The 17,335-nt window shown below is 33.9% G+C and overlaps 1 protein-coding gene across 4 annotated transcripts in view; it reads left to right on the top strand.

Moving 5' to 3' along the window:
* Positions 1 to 17,335, top strand: part of CDK19 (cyclin dependent kinase 19) — a 143,907-nt gene that overhangs the window by 42,472 nt on the left and 84,100 nt on the right. For all 4 annotated transcript variants that reach the window (XM_037520225.2, XM_054699110.1, XM_054699108.1 and 1 more), the window contains one exon: positions 8,627 to 8,702. In XM_037520225.2, coding sequence (XP_037376122.1) covers positions 8,627 to 8,702 — 76 coding nt within the window. The remainder of the gene's footprint in view (positions 1 to 8,626; positions 8,703 to 17,335) is intronic.

Genomic DNA, 17,335 nt, shown 5'->3' with positions numbered 1-17,335 from the left:
GTGTTAGCACTCTGTTGGAGAATGTTGGACATGGAATTGGAAGATTTGGTCTCAGTTCTGCCTGTAGCTGCTGGCTTAGTTTCTTCCTCTTTAAAGTTAAGATTGTAATAGTGTTGTCTTTTTTATTTTAAATTATGTTTTTTTTTATTGGGATAATGTTTGTTTACAACACTATGTATGATTTAGAGGTTCACACCTCTTCAGATGTATGTTACCACGTCATACTCAATTCCAAAGTACTTGCATCCCTTTACTATAGACATTTGCTGCCCTGCTCCCTGTGGTAGCCTCAGTTCTACAGTCAGATATCCAGGGTTTGTTTGATTTTAGTTTTGTCTCTACCATTGTTTTGTTTCTCTGTAGTCCACACACGAATGATATCATACTTTCTCCTTCTGACTTATTTCACTTAGCATAATCACCTCCAGTTCCATCCATGTTGTTCCAAATGTCATCTCTTAGAAAAAATCTAAGCATTATTTCATCATGTGTATATACCACATCTTTTTAATCTACTCATCTGTCACCTGGGCATTTAAGTTATTTCCATAACTTAGCTATTGTAAGAAGGGCTGCAGTGACTATAAGAGTGTACATATAGCCCTTCAAATTTGTGCTTTTGCATTCTTCGGGTAGATACTTAAGAGTGGGATTTAATATTTTGAGATTCCTTTAGTGCTTTTGCACATCATATATCTGACAAAGATCTAATATATAAGATTTACAAAGAATTCACGCAGTTTAGCAAAACCAAAACAATCCAAATAAAAAAGTGGGCAGATGAGCTAAATAGACACTTCTCCAGAGGAGATGTGCAAATGGCTACTAGGCACATGAAAAAATGCTGGTGTCACTTATCAGGGAAGTGCAAATGAAAACCACAATGAGATGCCATCTCACATCTAGAGATGACCCTTATCAAAAAGACCAGAAACAGCAGCTGTTTGTGAGGGTGTAGAGGAAAGGAACACTGTGGTGGGGATGTGGACTGGTCCATTCCTTATAGAAAATAGTGTGGTAGTTTTTCAAAATAGTAACAGGGTTGTCTTGAGCCCCTTTTGGGGCTAGCATTTTATTTTACTAATTCAGGTTCTTACCTTCTCACACGTATATTGCCAGAACCACCTCTAATTGCTTTTCAAACTTCTTGTCTCATTAACTTTAAATTCATGTATTTCCTGTTCTCCATTTATGTCATAACATAATTTATCATTATTGGTGTTATCATTCACACAATTAGACAATGTACATGTATCATCTTAGTCATTTTATTCACCTAATCAAATTGTTTACTGCAATAGATGCTCTCAGTTCTGACTTAGAACTATCTTTTGAGTCCATATTTGTTTCCCTTTGCTGTTCTCTAATCTTGTTCTTTATCTTCTTCTATCTAGACTTTTGACGCAACCCACTAGTGTTTGTTCTGCCTTCAGTTTTTCTCTATAGTTACCACACTTATCTTTCTGAGCAAAGATCTGTTAATATACCTTTTCTGTTCTAAAAAACATTTGCTCCATGTTGTTCACATATGAAATAGAAACTTCTGTGAAGAATTCACATGGTCCCTTCTCATTACTTTGTTTACCTCCTCTTTTGGCCTTTGACATCATGCTCATAGCTTCCAGCTATACTGAATACCAGCTGTTTCCTGGTGCTCTGCTATTTTTCTCTTTGCCTGGAATTCTCTGACCCTCACATCCCTTCTCTGTCAGGGAAGCTCCTCTGTTAAAAGCATCATTCATGTATTTGCCTTCCTTAAAACTGAAAGAATTATTAGTCTCATCCTCTTTGTGCCGGTTATGCATACCTCTTGGGTAGAGGGAGTCAGTCATACCAGAGCCATTTGTTTTTATTTCGCACCCTCCCAGAAGCTCTTTTCGGGTGGACTGTGAACCTCATAATACCTAGGGTAGCATGATTTTGTTCGTTTTCAGCATTTGGTATAATATTGGGACATACTTGGTACTTCTTAGTTGATTTGCAGTAGTAAGGCTATTTGCCTTCTTTTAGAAGCAAGAGGGGTTTAGTTTGAAGACTAAAAAATTACCTTCAGCTTTGTTTGAACTTAATCTCTCATCTTTTCTTAAAAGATGCTTATTAATTTCTTCTTGTAGGTCTTTGGTGTCAAAGATGACCCAGGGTTGATCTTGATACCTGGTAGTATGATGACAGGAGCCAAAAAACCTTGGACCTGTCTTATGATGATAACAAATAGGGTATTGGCCAGACATTAACTCTTGGTTTATATAGACCGCTAATGGTGCTTCACTTTGCTGAAAGTGACTGGAGGCTGGCCACCAAGTTTGAACATTATTGAACATTATCTTTTTCACTAAACTTATTTCTAATATTTCATTTAAGAGATGTTCCTACTGGACTTGCTATTTTAGACTGAAGAAATTCTTGTGAATTACATTTGAAGTTTTACCACTGAGCCTTGTTTTCTGTTAGGAATAAAGCTTTCATCTTAAGGTGGTGATTTCTACAATTTGTACAAATATGTGCTGCTTTTTTCCTACTATCTATAGAATTGCTTGCATCAAGAGTTTTCCAGAACATAGTGTCTCAGATGGAACACGTAACACAGTCACAGCCTCTGCCAAATTAATTTATCATTTTTGTTGCTATGTAATGTTCCCATTGAGCAGTTTTTTTTTTCTTTGTGGCTGCTGAGAATGAAGCCTTGCATGGTTTTGATACACATTAAAGACATATAGGAGAAATGTCCTTAAATTTAAAAAATTCTCTGTCACCTATATCCATTTTATACTATTAATGTATATATTTAAAATCTCCTGGATTTATTGGGTAAACTCCTTTGATTATTTATTATAATTTATTTATATATATTTTACATCATTGTTCACTTTTGTACAATGTTTGTTTTCTCCTCTCAGGTGTAGTCCCCATAGAATTTCCACCACCAATTCACCCGTGTACTGTTACCATAGTCCCTTGTGCTCTTCTCTCCCGTTTTGATCCCTCTCCTCCCCACCTCTACTCCAGAATGTCTGATTTATAGTTGCCTGTTAATTTTGTTTTGTTATTATTATTTTTTTCCCCATCCCTTATTTGTTTCCCCTTTATGCCTCCTATAAGTGAATCCATTGATATTTTTCTTTTTTCCTTCTGACTTATTTCACTGAGCATAATCCCTCCTAGCTCCATTCATATTGCTGTGAATAGCATGAATTTATCTTTTTTGATTGCTGAAAAGTATATACAGCACATCTTCTTGATCTAGTCATCTGTTTTTGGGTATTTGCATTGTTTCCATGTCTTACCTATTATAAATAGTGCTGCAATAAACATAGGGTTGCAGGTATCCTTTTGAATTAATGTTTTTGTGTCCTTTGGGTAGATTCCCACAAGTGGGATTGCTGAGTTATATGGTAGCTCCATTTTAGTAAGAACCTCTACACAGCTTTCCATAGTGGTTGGATCAGTTTGCACTCCCACCAGCAGTGTAGGCGAGTTCCTTTTTCTCCATATCCTCGCCAATATTTGTTGTTACTAGTTTTTTTAATATGTGCTATTCTCACTGGTGTAATGTGGTATCTCATTTTGGTTTTGATTTGCATTTCCCTGATTATAAGGGATGTTGAACATTTTTTCATATACCTATTGACCATTTGTGCTTCCTCTTTGGAGAAATGTCTTTTTAGCTCTTAATACCCATTTTTTGCCTGGATTGTTTGCTTTGTCTTGTTGAGTCATGTGAGTTCTTTGTAGATCTTTGTGATCAGTCACAAAAATTTTCTCCCAGTCAGTAGAGTGTCTCTTTGTTTTAGCTAATGTTTCTTTTGCTGTGCAGAAGCTTTTCTTTTTCAGTTTGATGTAAGCCCAGCTGTTTATCTTTTTCTTCACTTTCTTTGCTTTGGGGGATGAGTCTTTAAGATGTTACTAAGATGATGTCATATAGTGTTTTACTTATATTTTCTTCTATATGTTTTATGGTTTTAGGTCTTAAGTTCAATTCTTTTATCCATTTTGAATTAATTTTTTTTTTTTTTTGTAAATTTTATTGTTATATTCCCCATACAATTGCAGCCCCCCCATTCTGACCCCAATCCCTCCCCTCCCGCCCCCGCCCCCCTAAAAGTGTCTCTGGTTCATAGTTTTTTGTTGATTTTGATTTTCACTTTCTTATAGTTACATTTTGAATTAATTTTTTTGCATGATGTGAGTTAGTAGTCTAGTTTCATTCTTTTGCATGTGGTGGACCAGATTTCCCAGCACCATTTATTGAACAGACTGTCCTTGTTTTATTGCATATTCTTTGCTCCTTTGGTCCATATATGTGTGGCTTTATTTCTGGGCTTTCTATTTGAGTCCAGTGGTATGTGTGTCCTTTTTTTCCCCAGTACCATAATGTTTTAATTATTATGGCATTGTAGTCTAGTTTGAAGTCTGGGAGTATGATAGCTCCATTCTCCTCCTTTTTATGTTCATACTCCATCTGGGAGTATGATAGCTCCATTCTCCTTCTTTTTATTCATGAGAGCATTGGCTATTCAAGGATTTTGTGGCTCCATATGAATTTCATCAATATTCTATTTCTTTGAAGAATATCATTGAGATTTTTACTGGGATTGTGTTGAATCTGTAAATTGCTTTTGGTAGGATGGCCATTTTAATAATGTTAATTCTTCCAATCCATGAGCAGGGGATGACTTTCTACCTTGGTTAAGTTTATTCCCAGGTATTTGAATTTTTTTGTTTTAGTTGTAAATGGGATGGTTTCCTTAATTTCTTTTTCAGATTGATTGTTCACATGTAGGAAGGCTACTGATTTTTGTGTGTTGATTTTGTATCCTGCTATTTTGCTAAACTGGCTTATTTTAATTAGTTTTTCTGTGGAGTTTTTAGGGTTCTCTGTGTATATTATCACATTGTTTGCAGATAGTGATCGTTTTACTTCTTTCCCTATTTGAATTCCTTGTATGTCTTTTTCTTGTCTTAGTGCTCTGGCTAGGACTTCCAATTTTATATTGAAAAGCAGTGGCAAGAGTGGACATCCTTGTCTTGTTCCTGATCTTACAGGAAAGGCTTTCAGCTTTTTACCATTGAGAATAATATTGGTTGTGGGTTTGCCAGATATGGCTTTTATGATGTTAAGGTGTGTTCCTTCTGTACCAAAAATTGCGAGGGCCTTCATCATAAACAGATGCTGAACTTTGTCAAATGCTTTCTCAGCATTTATTGATAGGATCATATGGTTTTTATTTTTCTTTTTGTTGATGTGTTGGATTACATTAATTGATTTTTGGATGTTGAACCATACTTATGCCCCTGGAATAAATCTCACTTGGTCATGGTGTATTATCCTTTTGATGCATTGTTGGATTCTGTTGGCAAGGATTTTATTTATTTATTTTAAGCAATTTTTTTTAAAGATTTATTTATTTATACAAGAACCGGGGTACAGGCCAGATGTGTGGGAGGATTCACCAGAGACAGAGTGGGGAACAGAACAGGCAGACTGACTGAAATACACAGCTGAGGGGAGCAGCGGTGAGACAGGAGAGGTCTGCCCCACCATGTGGGTTGCTCTGTGCTCGGTGGGGATCAAACCTGCACTGCAGAGGCTGCAGACAACTTCACAGTGCTGCGCTTAACCACCTGCACCACCAGGGAGGCCCCTGGCAAGGATTTTATTGAAGATTTTTCTATCAGTGTTTATTAGGGAGATTGGCCTATAGTTTTCATTTTGTGTGTTGTCTTTTTTGGATTTGGTATTAATGTAATGTTGACTTCATAAAGTGTATTTGGTAGTATTCCTTCTTCCTCAGTTTTTTGAAAGAGTTTGTGTAGGATAGGCAATAGTTCATTTCTGAATGTTTGGTAGAATTCATTTGTGAAGGAGTCCTTTGGTTATCTTAAATATGCAGTTGCTCTATTCATAGTATATAATATGCACTAAAATTTAGAAAAGAGTTTTCCTGAGGCTTTGGTTTTGCTTTGTCTTTATTATATTAAATAATAAACTCTAACACTAAATTATAATAAATATATAGTAAATAATAAAATATAGTCAATAATAATATAGTGTGATGTTAATATAGTAAATAATTAGTAATAATTGAAAAATAAAAGTTTTAAGAAGAACTAAACTACCTCTAAAAGCCAGGCTATTATAGCAGGATAGGTCGGGTTCACCTGCTTTTCAACTTTGTCAGGTAAAAGAACAAACTATGTCTTTAGATACTTAATATTATGTGTGCTTGAGACATAAAAGCTGTGGTGTATGAGTTGGCATTACTATTTGGAGGGACTCCTGGAAAGTGACACTGAGGATGACTGCAATAAAGCTTTCCTGCCCTGTGTGCTAGTGATTGAAATAGGGAAAGGATGAACCTTTAAGTTTCTTAACTAAGGTATTGGCATCTGACCAAAGATTGACATTGATGTAGTATAGTGGTGAAAGTGAGTCCCATATGCCCTCTGGAATTCTGCCATTTCTTCATATGGTGAAACTCAGAGGTGTCATATCATCACTTATCAGCAAACAGTTAATATACAAAAGAAAAATGGTAATGATATGCACTTCCTTTCATTCTCATTCTAAAAGCTGCAAATAAATCTTAGATTTTCAGATCTTTGATTATTTTATTAATTTAGCAGATGGAAGTTATATTTAAACTTAATAAGTGAGATAATTATGGGTTTGTTCCTAGATCCTATCCATATACTTCAGAATAAGAGGCCCATGCTTAAGTCTATTCTGCTCAAGCTTTCAAATTCCTTTGACAGCCTGGTTGTGAAATTCAAAAGCCATTAATGTGATGTGTTAATTTTGCACTTTTTGACTTACTGCAAAAAAATCTTATAGTTTCCATAGCAACAATAACCTATCCAGATTGTGTAATATTCTTTACAGTATTAAAAATAAAACTATGTAATTACATGAGCTTCTGGAGAACTTCATTTAGGGGAACTGAAAATTGAAATATTTCTGTTTTAAAAAATTAAGTTTTCATGTGAGAATTTTGTGGGAAAGCTCATATAATTTTATGAATTTATTAAATTTAAATATTTAGTAGTAGATACCAGGTAGTTGATTTAATTATTAGATGTGTAAAATTTACATTATAAGTGTCGAGTTAAAGCATCTCTGGTACAAGTGCTTTCACATACATGCCCACACATACATTTAGGGTAGGGGGTACATTTGGCTTTAATCACATTCAGTCACATGCTGCTTGTACTTCTTAGTAGGTCCTGGGTGGTCTGAAAAAAGTTTAGTTTTATGTTTGGAGGAAAGAGGATGGTGATAAAGTATCACATGATCATGTAAGCTTTCCGTTTCTGACTTTACTTTTTAAGACATTTCTAAGATACCACTTTCAAAATACTAAAGATTGTTGCAGTGGGTGACTGTTTTCACTGTCTAATTATTTTGGCTTTTTTCTTTTTCTCTCTAATTCTAATTTAAAAGTAACACTAAAGGTAGTAACATTTTCCTACATTTAACACAACTTTCATTTTTTATATCACCTTCAACATATCAAGATGTATGTATACTTTTATGTGGCATCATTTGTAGATTTTCTCAGTGGATTGTAAATATTTTATATGTTTCTAATGACCTTCCTGATTATCATTTTAATAATTGCATAAGTCCATTTTGTTGGCATATATTGTACACACACTTTCTGCTTATCAAAATGTTGCTTATTTCCTGTATGCCATGTATTGAAAACAGAACTTTCAAATTGATTGTAGGAGAAAGTAACTGTAATTCAATTATTTGTCCAAAACACAGATGATTGTGAAATTCTTCAAAAGGCATGTAAAATGATGCTTATTTTGATTAACCTCTAAAACTGCCTTATCTGCTAACACACAGTGGGGAAACTGAGAATAATGTTTGCACAGGTCTCTCTTGTGGTACTATTACTGTTTTTATGGACAATATCACATTACTGGACTGTTGTTTTTTCTTGGTTAGGCACCCTGATAACCACTGAGGTTTCCCAGAATTTCTAATCCTGCTTCAATTTGGAATATTTACTGAGTTTCTTCCTAGAGTTGCTGAGAATGATATATGTGACTAGAGTTTTGGAGTCTTTCCATGGTTTTTGGTTGAGGTCTTGGGACTTTTGAATGTCATTTTTCCTGGTTTTGAACTAGTATCCCAGTGCGTCACCATTCTTCTTTAGCTCCTTGCTAAAGAAGTACTTTTACTATGAAATTACCTGAAACAAATATAGGAATATATATATATATATATATATATATATACACACACATATATGTATATAACATTTATTTTTGTATTTAACATTTATAACAGAGTGCTTTTGTAGATCCTGAATAATTAAGACATGAGTAGAATTATCTTGATTTTATATTTATGCTTTTTTATTCTTTGAAACTAGTGTGTTTAGTATCCTTTTTCTATTTAAAATTTTGTGTTTTGGCTGTGTGTGGTGTTTTCATTGTGATATAAATTTCTTTTGGTATTTCATATTTCTGTAGCTGAAATATCAGAAATAATAAGCAATGCATGCATAGTGAGAATGTTTACATATCACTGAGAGACACATTTTCATTGTTTTTTGTAGTTCTAATTTTGTGTCTGAAAGTTATGTGTGAAAAAATAATTTTTTTTGTTCATATGCAGAAAAGATGAAAAGGAATATGCATTGAAGCAAATTGAAGGCACAGGAATATCCATGTCGGCTTGTAGAGAGATTGCAGTAAGTGGATACAAATACAGTTATTTTATTTTGTTACTAATATTGGTTGATGATTGATACTAATATAAAATAGCTTCATTAATGTATACTGAATGGTTATTTCAAATATGTTAATTAGATAATTTTATATGAGAAAAGCTTCATAAACTTTTTACTTACTTAAAAGTCATCTTTGACCATTCTCTTAATGATTTTTAGGATTTATATTCTTGGGGCTCCTGAGCTGAATAATGATTTAATTAAATTATGAGATATAGTTAATATTTTATTTTTATTTTAACATTTATCCTTTTTTACATTTTTTTAGACAATATTTGTTTCCCTCCACCCCCTCAGATTGAGTCCCTATAGAATTTCTTTCCCCATCACCACAGTCCCCTGTGCGCCTCCCTTCCTGTAGTTAATATTTTAAAGCAATAAATTAATGTATATTCATGTAAGTTTAGGACTTATGTATTTTTAATAGAGAAAAGTATAATAATGGTATTAACGTATTATGTATATTAAATATTTTTTCTGAAATATGTTTTAATGCTAGATATTACTAGCTGCTAGAAAAATATGACCATCATAATGACAGCATAGTTTGCTAAAGAAAGATCATTCTTTTTTGTTTATGTGACTTACTTATTCATTTGAAAAATGACTACTCATAAAAATACTAACTTTTACTGAATATTTATTAGGAACCAGACTTACTAGTGCTTTCAAGTATTTAATTTTTGTACTAATCTTGCATAATAAATACTTTTAATATCCCCTCTTTACAGATCAGAAAACAGTCCCCAAACCATCATTATGACTTAAAAGTCTTTTTATTATATTACCTTATTTTAGTTCTTGAATTAAGGTTTCTTACTGGGATTTCTTATGATACATAGTAAGGATTTATGCCTCTAAATTATTAAATATTTATATTGTCCATACCCATCAGCAATTTCTGTCTTTGTTTTGGTAGTTATACATATTGCCCATAGGTCAGTGAATGAGAGTTCCTATTTGTTCTACATCATTGCTAGTTTTCTGGCTGTCAGTGGTTTGGATTTTAGCCATTCTCATAGGTGTGTGTGATATTTCATTGTTACTTTAATTTGCATTTTTCTGATGTCATATGATATGGAACATCTTCTGAATATATTTATTTGTCATTTATCTCTTTAGTGACATATCTGTTACAACCTTTGACCCATTTTAAAATCAGGTTTTTTGTTTTTTATTGTCGAGTGTTAAGAATTCTTTGTGTATTTTGGGTATCATTCTTTCATACTTACGTGTTTTGCAGATGTTTTCTCCCAGTTTGTAGCTTATTTTTTTTATTCTCTTGACAGTGTCTTTTAAAGAGGAGAAGTGTTTAATTTAATGAACTTGATCTTACAATTCTTTTTTTCATGGATTGTGTCTTGGGTGTCCTAGCCAAAAAAATCATATCCAAGCTAACTGTCATCTAGATTTTCTTCAATATTATCTTCTAGGAAGTTTATAATTTTGTGTTTTCCATTTAGATAGGCAATCTATTTTTAGTTAATTGTTTTGAATGCGATAAGGTCAATCAAAATTCATTTCTTTGCTAGGGTTGTTCAGTTGTTCCAGCACCATTTGTTGAACAGATTGTCTTTGCTCCATTGTATTGTCTTTGTCTCTTTGTTAAAGATCAGATGACTGTATTTAAGTAGGTCCTTTTCTGGCCTTCCAGTTCAGTTCTTTTGCTACTACCACCCTGTTTTGTTTGCTGTAGCTTTATAGTAAGTCCTATCATCCTTAGACTTTCTTTTTTTTTTTTTTTTGGTGGCTTCATAACTTTGATAGCCACATAATTAAAAAATAAGTAGTCGAAGAATTTATAGCTGTGGAATGAATTTCAAAGGATTTGTACAGAATGGGATGAAGTTCAGCAACTAAAATGTGTTATCCCCTCAATTTTCATTAAAAATAATGTCATGTCACATTTTAATTTCACTTTATTTATCAAAGATGAATTATAGCCCTGTACCTTTATACAGTGTTATACAGATTACACTATACGATAACAAGCAGTCATTCTGGGTTATGAACATATAAAGAACATGTGAATGTTAGTACTTTTAGTTTGAGATTACAGGGAAATTATAATATAAAGCTTACTACTTTATGGTCTGTGGCCTGTGTAATCATAAGGCTGTTAGGTTGGAAATGTAGTAAATAACATTAATTCTGATTTTGTTGATTTATTTCTTGATTATGAAATGAAGATGTGTTTACTATAAAATTCTTAATGTGGAAAAGAGATGCTAAAAGCAGCTGTTATTGTGATACTTAGAAATAATAATTATTAATATTTTTATCTAATCCTCTAAATTTGTTTTCTTTGCAAAACTGCTGAGAATTTTCATCTCAAGAGTAGAGATTCTATTATTTTTTATAAAATATAATTTGATCTGGAGTCATACAAAGTAAATCTAAACTATCAAAATCAGTTGATGAACATTTATTAACCATGCCAGGCTCTGTGAGATATTAAAAGATTATAAGATGTAACTCCTGAGTACTCTTCAAAAAACTGAAATGCTCCAAAGGAAAGTAAAGATAGTCTGAAAGGAAAATTAGTGAGAAGCAGGGTGATGGGCATAGATTGAGTAAGGAACAGAAATAGAGAACACCTGATTTCTTATCAGACAGCCGTCTTCCTTTAGTTTGGCTCAGCAGTGCAAGAAGCCACTTCCTCATTTGCCTCTGCTTAGTTCTGTCCAGAATTTTATGTGTCCACCAGCATCTTAGCATTGATGCTACTACAGGGAGACGTGGGATCAACTGTAAAGGACTCACTTGCAGTTTTTCTGCATAGTGCGGAGCTAGCAGGAAACAGTGGCAGTTGAAAGACTTGCCACTATTTCCCCCGCCTTTTTGCCACTATGGGTGGTGTAGCGGGCTGCTATGTAAACTTCAGTGGTATGCTTGGAATTTTCCTGTTGGCAAGAATAAGCTTTGCTTTTTTAAATTTATGAAATGGAATTGATAGTATGTATGTTTGCTTCAGGTTCCTTGAAAGGAACTTTAAAATGACTATGAACATGGCATCAATTCTCACTAATAATAAAAATATATAAAATAAAAAAATAAAAAAAAAGAATTTAAAAAAAAACAAGGGTGGTGGGAATTGTATGGGGATTATAACCAAGATGAAAATGGATGCATTGTGCAAAAATGAAAAATGATGTAAAAAAGTTATAAAATAAAAAATAAATAAAAAATGAAAAAAGAATACAATTCTCAATAATATATTAATTTTTATCAACTTAAAAACTATTTTGTTAAATTTCGTGACTAAGGTGCAAAGTATTGGTTTATTCTCATTATGATTATTTAATTACATCATCTCAATTGTTTTTGTGTTGCACTGAGTGCAAATTTTTCCTTTAATATAGGTCCAACTTTGTAAGTATAGATATGTGGAAATAGGTGATATTAGTCATTTTCTCCTCTATAAGTAAGGCACAAAATCAAAGTATAACATTAGGATTTTTGTGAAAACCATTAAAGGTAGAAAATCTTTTTCCCAGTGGACTTTTACAATGATCTGCTGTAATAATTGTTTTTATAAAATATTTGGCATGATTTTAGGAGGCTGGAACTAAATTAATTATGTATAAAATTGCCTTTGAGCAAAATGAGTACATTTGCTCTTTTGTGTGATCCTTGTGTTCTCCTTAGAAACAAAAAAGTTTTTGGAATTGAAGTCTCAGCATAGATTTTTCCTCATTAAATAAATGTATTTGTTTTCTTGTGTTGAATAGTGATAGTTCTCATGACTATATTCTTGGAGACTCATAATGAGATGAAATTTTGTATGAGTTGGGGGTGGGGCTTGGGATTTACTTTTGATTGCATCTGGAAAATGGATACAGGGTTAGTGCATTGGGACCATCCATATGTAATGCTTTTCATTTCTTTTTAAGAGTTGAAAAGGTACAAGGAGTCAGCCTAGACATAGATTCCCTTGGTGGAATCTGCCTTACTATATATGTTTGGCCATCAGTCTCTTAAAAATTATTATTTGTGACTGTGTGTTTCCTGTGAGAAGACTTACGTGATAAATCTTTATATTCTCAGACGCCGATTTAAGTATTGTTGCCAGTAGTAGAAAAGAAGTGAGCCATACAGGTTCTTAGGATTTCGTGTAAAGGAGACTAAAGTTTTGTAGAACAGTATGAGAAGAGAGAATATGGTTTGGTGTCTAGTTTCTTAGGTATGTATGTATTTCTATATGTGTATACTGTGCTGAGGGAAGATGGATTGGTATGTTTACACAAGTCATAGGTATAAATGAGTCCTGTCCCCCCACCCCCAAATTCCATGTCTCTTTTTCCTTCCCCTATATATGAATAGATTAGTGGTTGGAAGTAGTGCTTTTTTTTTTTTTTTTTTAAAGTCAGACATTTTTTTTTTTTTTTTTAATAGAGGCATGTTTTATTTATTTATTTGTTTGTTTGTTTTGTTTATACATGCACTGGGTACAGTCAGAAGAGCGGGAGGGTGAGAGAATTCACCAGAGCCAGAGCGGGGAGCAGAGCAGGCAGAAGGACCGAAGTACACTGCTGAGGGGAGCAGCGGGCGGCAGGAGAGGTCTGCGCGCCATGTGGGACCCTCCTCCAGTGGCCGGGGAGCAGCCGGGGATTGAACCGGCGCCGCAGAGGCCTATGGGCAGCTTCGCAACCCAGCGCTCAACCACTGCGCCACCAGGGAGGCCCGGAAGTAGTGCTTTTAGACACCTGTAGTTGCTGCAACTCCTTTCTCTAAGTGAAGAATTGGTGGGTTATGATTGAAGAGTTGACTTTCTGCTGTGTCATTTATCCCTTCCTACTAAGTGAATTAGTGGAGTTATTTCAGCTCTCCCCAAAATGTAAAAATGATCAATTGCATATTCCTGCTCTAATTAAATTAGATTTGATTGGCTACTAGCTCCCTATTTTTAGTGTTTTTTTTCCCCCTTGAATAATATTAAAGTAAAATTATGCTAGTGATATAATGAATGCAGAGTAAAGAACTGAAAATAAATCTGATAATGATATGCAAAAACCTTTGTCAGAGGCTGAAAATAAATGCACAGTAAATTGTTGTTGTTATTGATGATAACCTTTTCCTGTTTAAATTCCAATCAAAGAAATTTTTTAGTTGGAATTGTTTTCACTGTGATCAATTTTTTAAAAAGTATCTATACATTTAATTTTAAAGTGTATTGTAGAAGATGCTAAGTTATAAAACACAAATTTGGTGATTCCATATTTAGAGACTGAAGTGGGAAAATAAACTATTAATCTAAAAAATATGCTTTTGGTTTCAGATTGTAAAGTGGGAGAGAATATGAACTTTCAAGTCAGACAGACTTGGGGTAATATCTGGACTTTTCCTGCATATCTTGGGCAAGTTGCCAGTAGTACCGGGACCCCTGTTTTAGATAACTTATTGTGATAAAGCTGTTTTGAAGGGAATAAGGTTCTATCTTGATTTACTTGTAGGGGTGGCATTGCCAACAGGTAAAGCAGCAATGCATAAGTTGTCTAGATTCTCAAAATTCCTGAGCCTTTTACTTGCTAAATTACAGGTTAATATTCCAGGTCATTCTTAGCTCTACCCTATAACAGAATGTCAGCTAAATGAAATGTTTTGACAAAGCACTTTCTTCCTAAATATGTTCAAGTATCATAAACGTTTTTCGGAGGGAGAAGTTTGTGAGAGCTGCGACTCCTACCCTTGCACATATTTTAGTGGTGCACACTTATAAACTAAGCTCTTGGGTTAAACTATGGCTAATTTTTACTTTTCTTTCCACTTCATTCTTTATTTATTAAAGATTTATTTATTTATACATACAAGAGCTGGGGTACAGGCCAGAGATGCGGGGGTGAGAGAGTTCGCCAGAGACAGAGTGGGGAACAGAACAGGCAGACTGAAATACACTGCTGAGGGGAGCAGCGGCGAATCCGGAGAGGTCTGCTGCGCCATGTGGGTTTCTCCCTGGCCAGGCGGGGATGAAACTGGTGCTGCAGAGGCTGTGGATTGCTTCATAGTGCGGTGCCTAACCCCTTGCGCCATCAGAGAGGCCCTCCACTTCATTCTTTAGGCTACTTATTTTGATTTGTAAGTAACATCTTTCTCAATCTGTGCAATTTTTTTTCCTAATGAAAATTATTAATCCTGTAAACTGGCTGTCAATATAGCTGGCTTCTGTGAACCTTAATTTCTTCATGTTTAAAATGGGATGAATAGTACCTAATCTCCCAGAATTACAGTAAGGATAAATTAAAGTATGTAAGTCTTTGGGCTCCTCATCAGTCCTCAGTGAAGGTCAGCTTTCCTCCTTTATCTGATATTGAATTGGTTAGTGTGATAGAAAAGTAAGTTCCTGGTGGCCTTAGAGTCACCCAGTAGTAATAAACAGAGGGGGCTGATAAATATTCTCTAAAAAAATTAAATTACTTTGTTGTCTTTAAATGCTGAATTACCTTTAAAATATACCACAGTAGCAGGTATATTTGTGTTCCCCTTCAAATATCTCAGTCAGTATACAGATATTAAGCATTACTCTTTGTAACATGTAATATTGCTTGTTGAGAGACTACACAGTAGTATTTGCAGAAAGTTGGAAAGTCTTCTTAATTCAGTCCTTTGAAATGCAAAATGCCTTTTCCCTCAGGACAGATTGAGGAAAATGATGCCCAGGTTACTAGTCTACCCCATCAAAACAAATTTAACTTCTAGGTAACTGAGTTATGGTGCTCTAGTATTAAAATATGTTAGGACTATTTAAAACATTGTGTCTATGGAGAAACACATGCAGAATTAAAATCTTACCACTCCAGAACATATCTTGCCTTGTGGGAGTAGGCTTTTCAGATCCAGATCAAAGGCCAGGAGGGGTCTTGGGTATTAGAAATTGGGGTAACGGGTTTGGTGTAGATTAGCCATAGTGTCAGAGGTGAGGGGGTTTGATGGCAACTAGGGGTAAGAATAGAAATTGTATTATCTAAGCACTGAGGCTTAGGAGCTAGTTCTTTGCCTGGGAGAAAAAGATGAGGGATTATGAGGGAGCTGTGCAGGCTAGGCACCCTGAGACACAGCTAGCAGGGTTTCAGGTAGGGTTTAAAGAAATAAATGAGGAGTAGGGGTGCTTGATCAGTCAGTATTTTGTGTCAGTGGACAAAGCTAGTGAATAGGGTAATTTGAAGTGATAGGGGTCATAAACAAGCAAAGCTCATAGTTCTGACACAGTGACACTTTATGGTAGAGAATGTAGCATAATTGGGTAGAGGGAGTTTAGTTATTTCAAGTACCAGTGTGTTACTGTAATGATATAACTTCACATATTATTCTGTTACTTTGACCTTCTATCTCTTTTTCTATTGACTTAAGATGTCCACATTTTTAATATAGATCTTTGACTTAAGAAACACACAATCAGAAAGTGCAAAGTCAAGATGAAGTAGAACTTAAACAGATACAAACTAGAGTTAATAGACTACATTTTGAGAGGGTGAAGATTTTTGTTTAAAAACCAATGAGTCTATGTTATTATAATGGGAAAGAGATAAACTGATGTAACATATATGTTGGTTTTTACTTTCTTAGCACACTCAGTCGCTCAATCATTTCAATGTTTGAATGGACTAAATTTTCTTAAAAGAATGTTCGAATTAATTGGAAATTTCAGTTTTTAGATTTTTAGTGATGCTATTAGATAATATAGTATTCAAATAGTTGAAAGTAAATTGTTAAATAATTAAACAAAATGATTGTTAAAGGATTAAAATTTGCCCAAAATAATGTTAGGTATTCTTGGCAGAAAAAAAATTTCAAAATCTAACTTGGAAAATAGTAAGCAACTGAGGTTTTGGTACAGGCTTTTGGTCATCTTTTTTTTTCACCATGAGTTAGTTTTAATTTAAAAACGAACCTTTTTTTTCTTCCTGAATGTCTGCCTTTCTGATAAGTTTGTTGTGCCACATTTATATTAAAACAATTGATTACTAAGACTAAAGTTTGTTTGTGGTTTTGGTCTTTGGATGTTGCTGGCATGGTATTCATGTTAATGTATCCCTCCCAGAAAGAATTTTTAAAATTGGGTATTTAAAAAAAAAAACCAACAGAAAAATAGGTTGAAGAGTTAAACAAAAACTTTATTAAAAAGTGCATAAATAAAAGTCATTAAAGCCCCTTACTTTTACAAAAAAAAAGTAGTAATTTTAAATGAAATAACATTTAACTATATAGGACTTGGGCATTTTAATTATAATAGCTAAAAGCTTACCAGGTCCTTGATGCATACCTGATTTTGAAGCCTGATTTTGAGTTGATGTTCAGTATGTTGTTTTGGGTAGCATTGTGTTACCATTGTTTTTTATGTTGTGCTAAATCTGTATTGTGGTATACGTGATTTTATTTACTTGTGAGATTTCTAATTTATGGCAATTCTAAAAAGAAATTGGTATTGGCCCCCAGATTCTTACCTTGAATTCAAATCATAATTGTGAAACTTATTAATATGCAGATATTTTTGTTCCATTTGATTTTTTTCTTTCTTTTTCTCCTATTTATACAATTTTTGTTTTTCTTCTCATTTCTTGTGGCTTACATTTTTTCTGCCTTTTTGTCTACCATTC

The sequence above is a fragment of the Talpa occidentalis genome, unplaced genomic scaffold (assembly GCF_014898055.3).
Source record: "Talpa occidentalis isolate TD23 unplaced genomic scaffold, MPIMG_talOcc4v2.1 talOcc4.2, whole genome shotgun sequence".
Lineage (NCBI taxonomy): Eukaryota > Metazoa > Chordata > Mammalia > Eulipotyphla > Talpidae > Talpa > Talpa occidentalis.
This window is presented reverse-complemented; position numbering and strand designations above follow the sequence as displayed.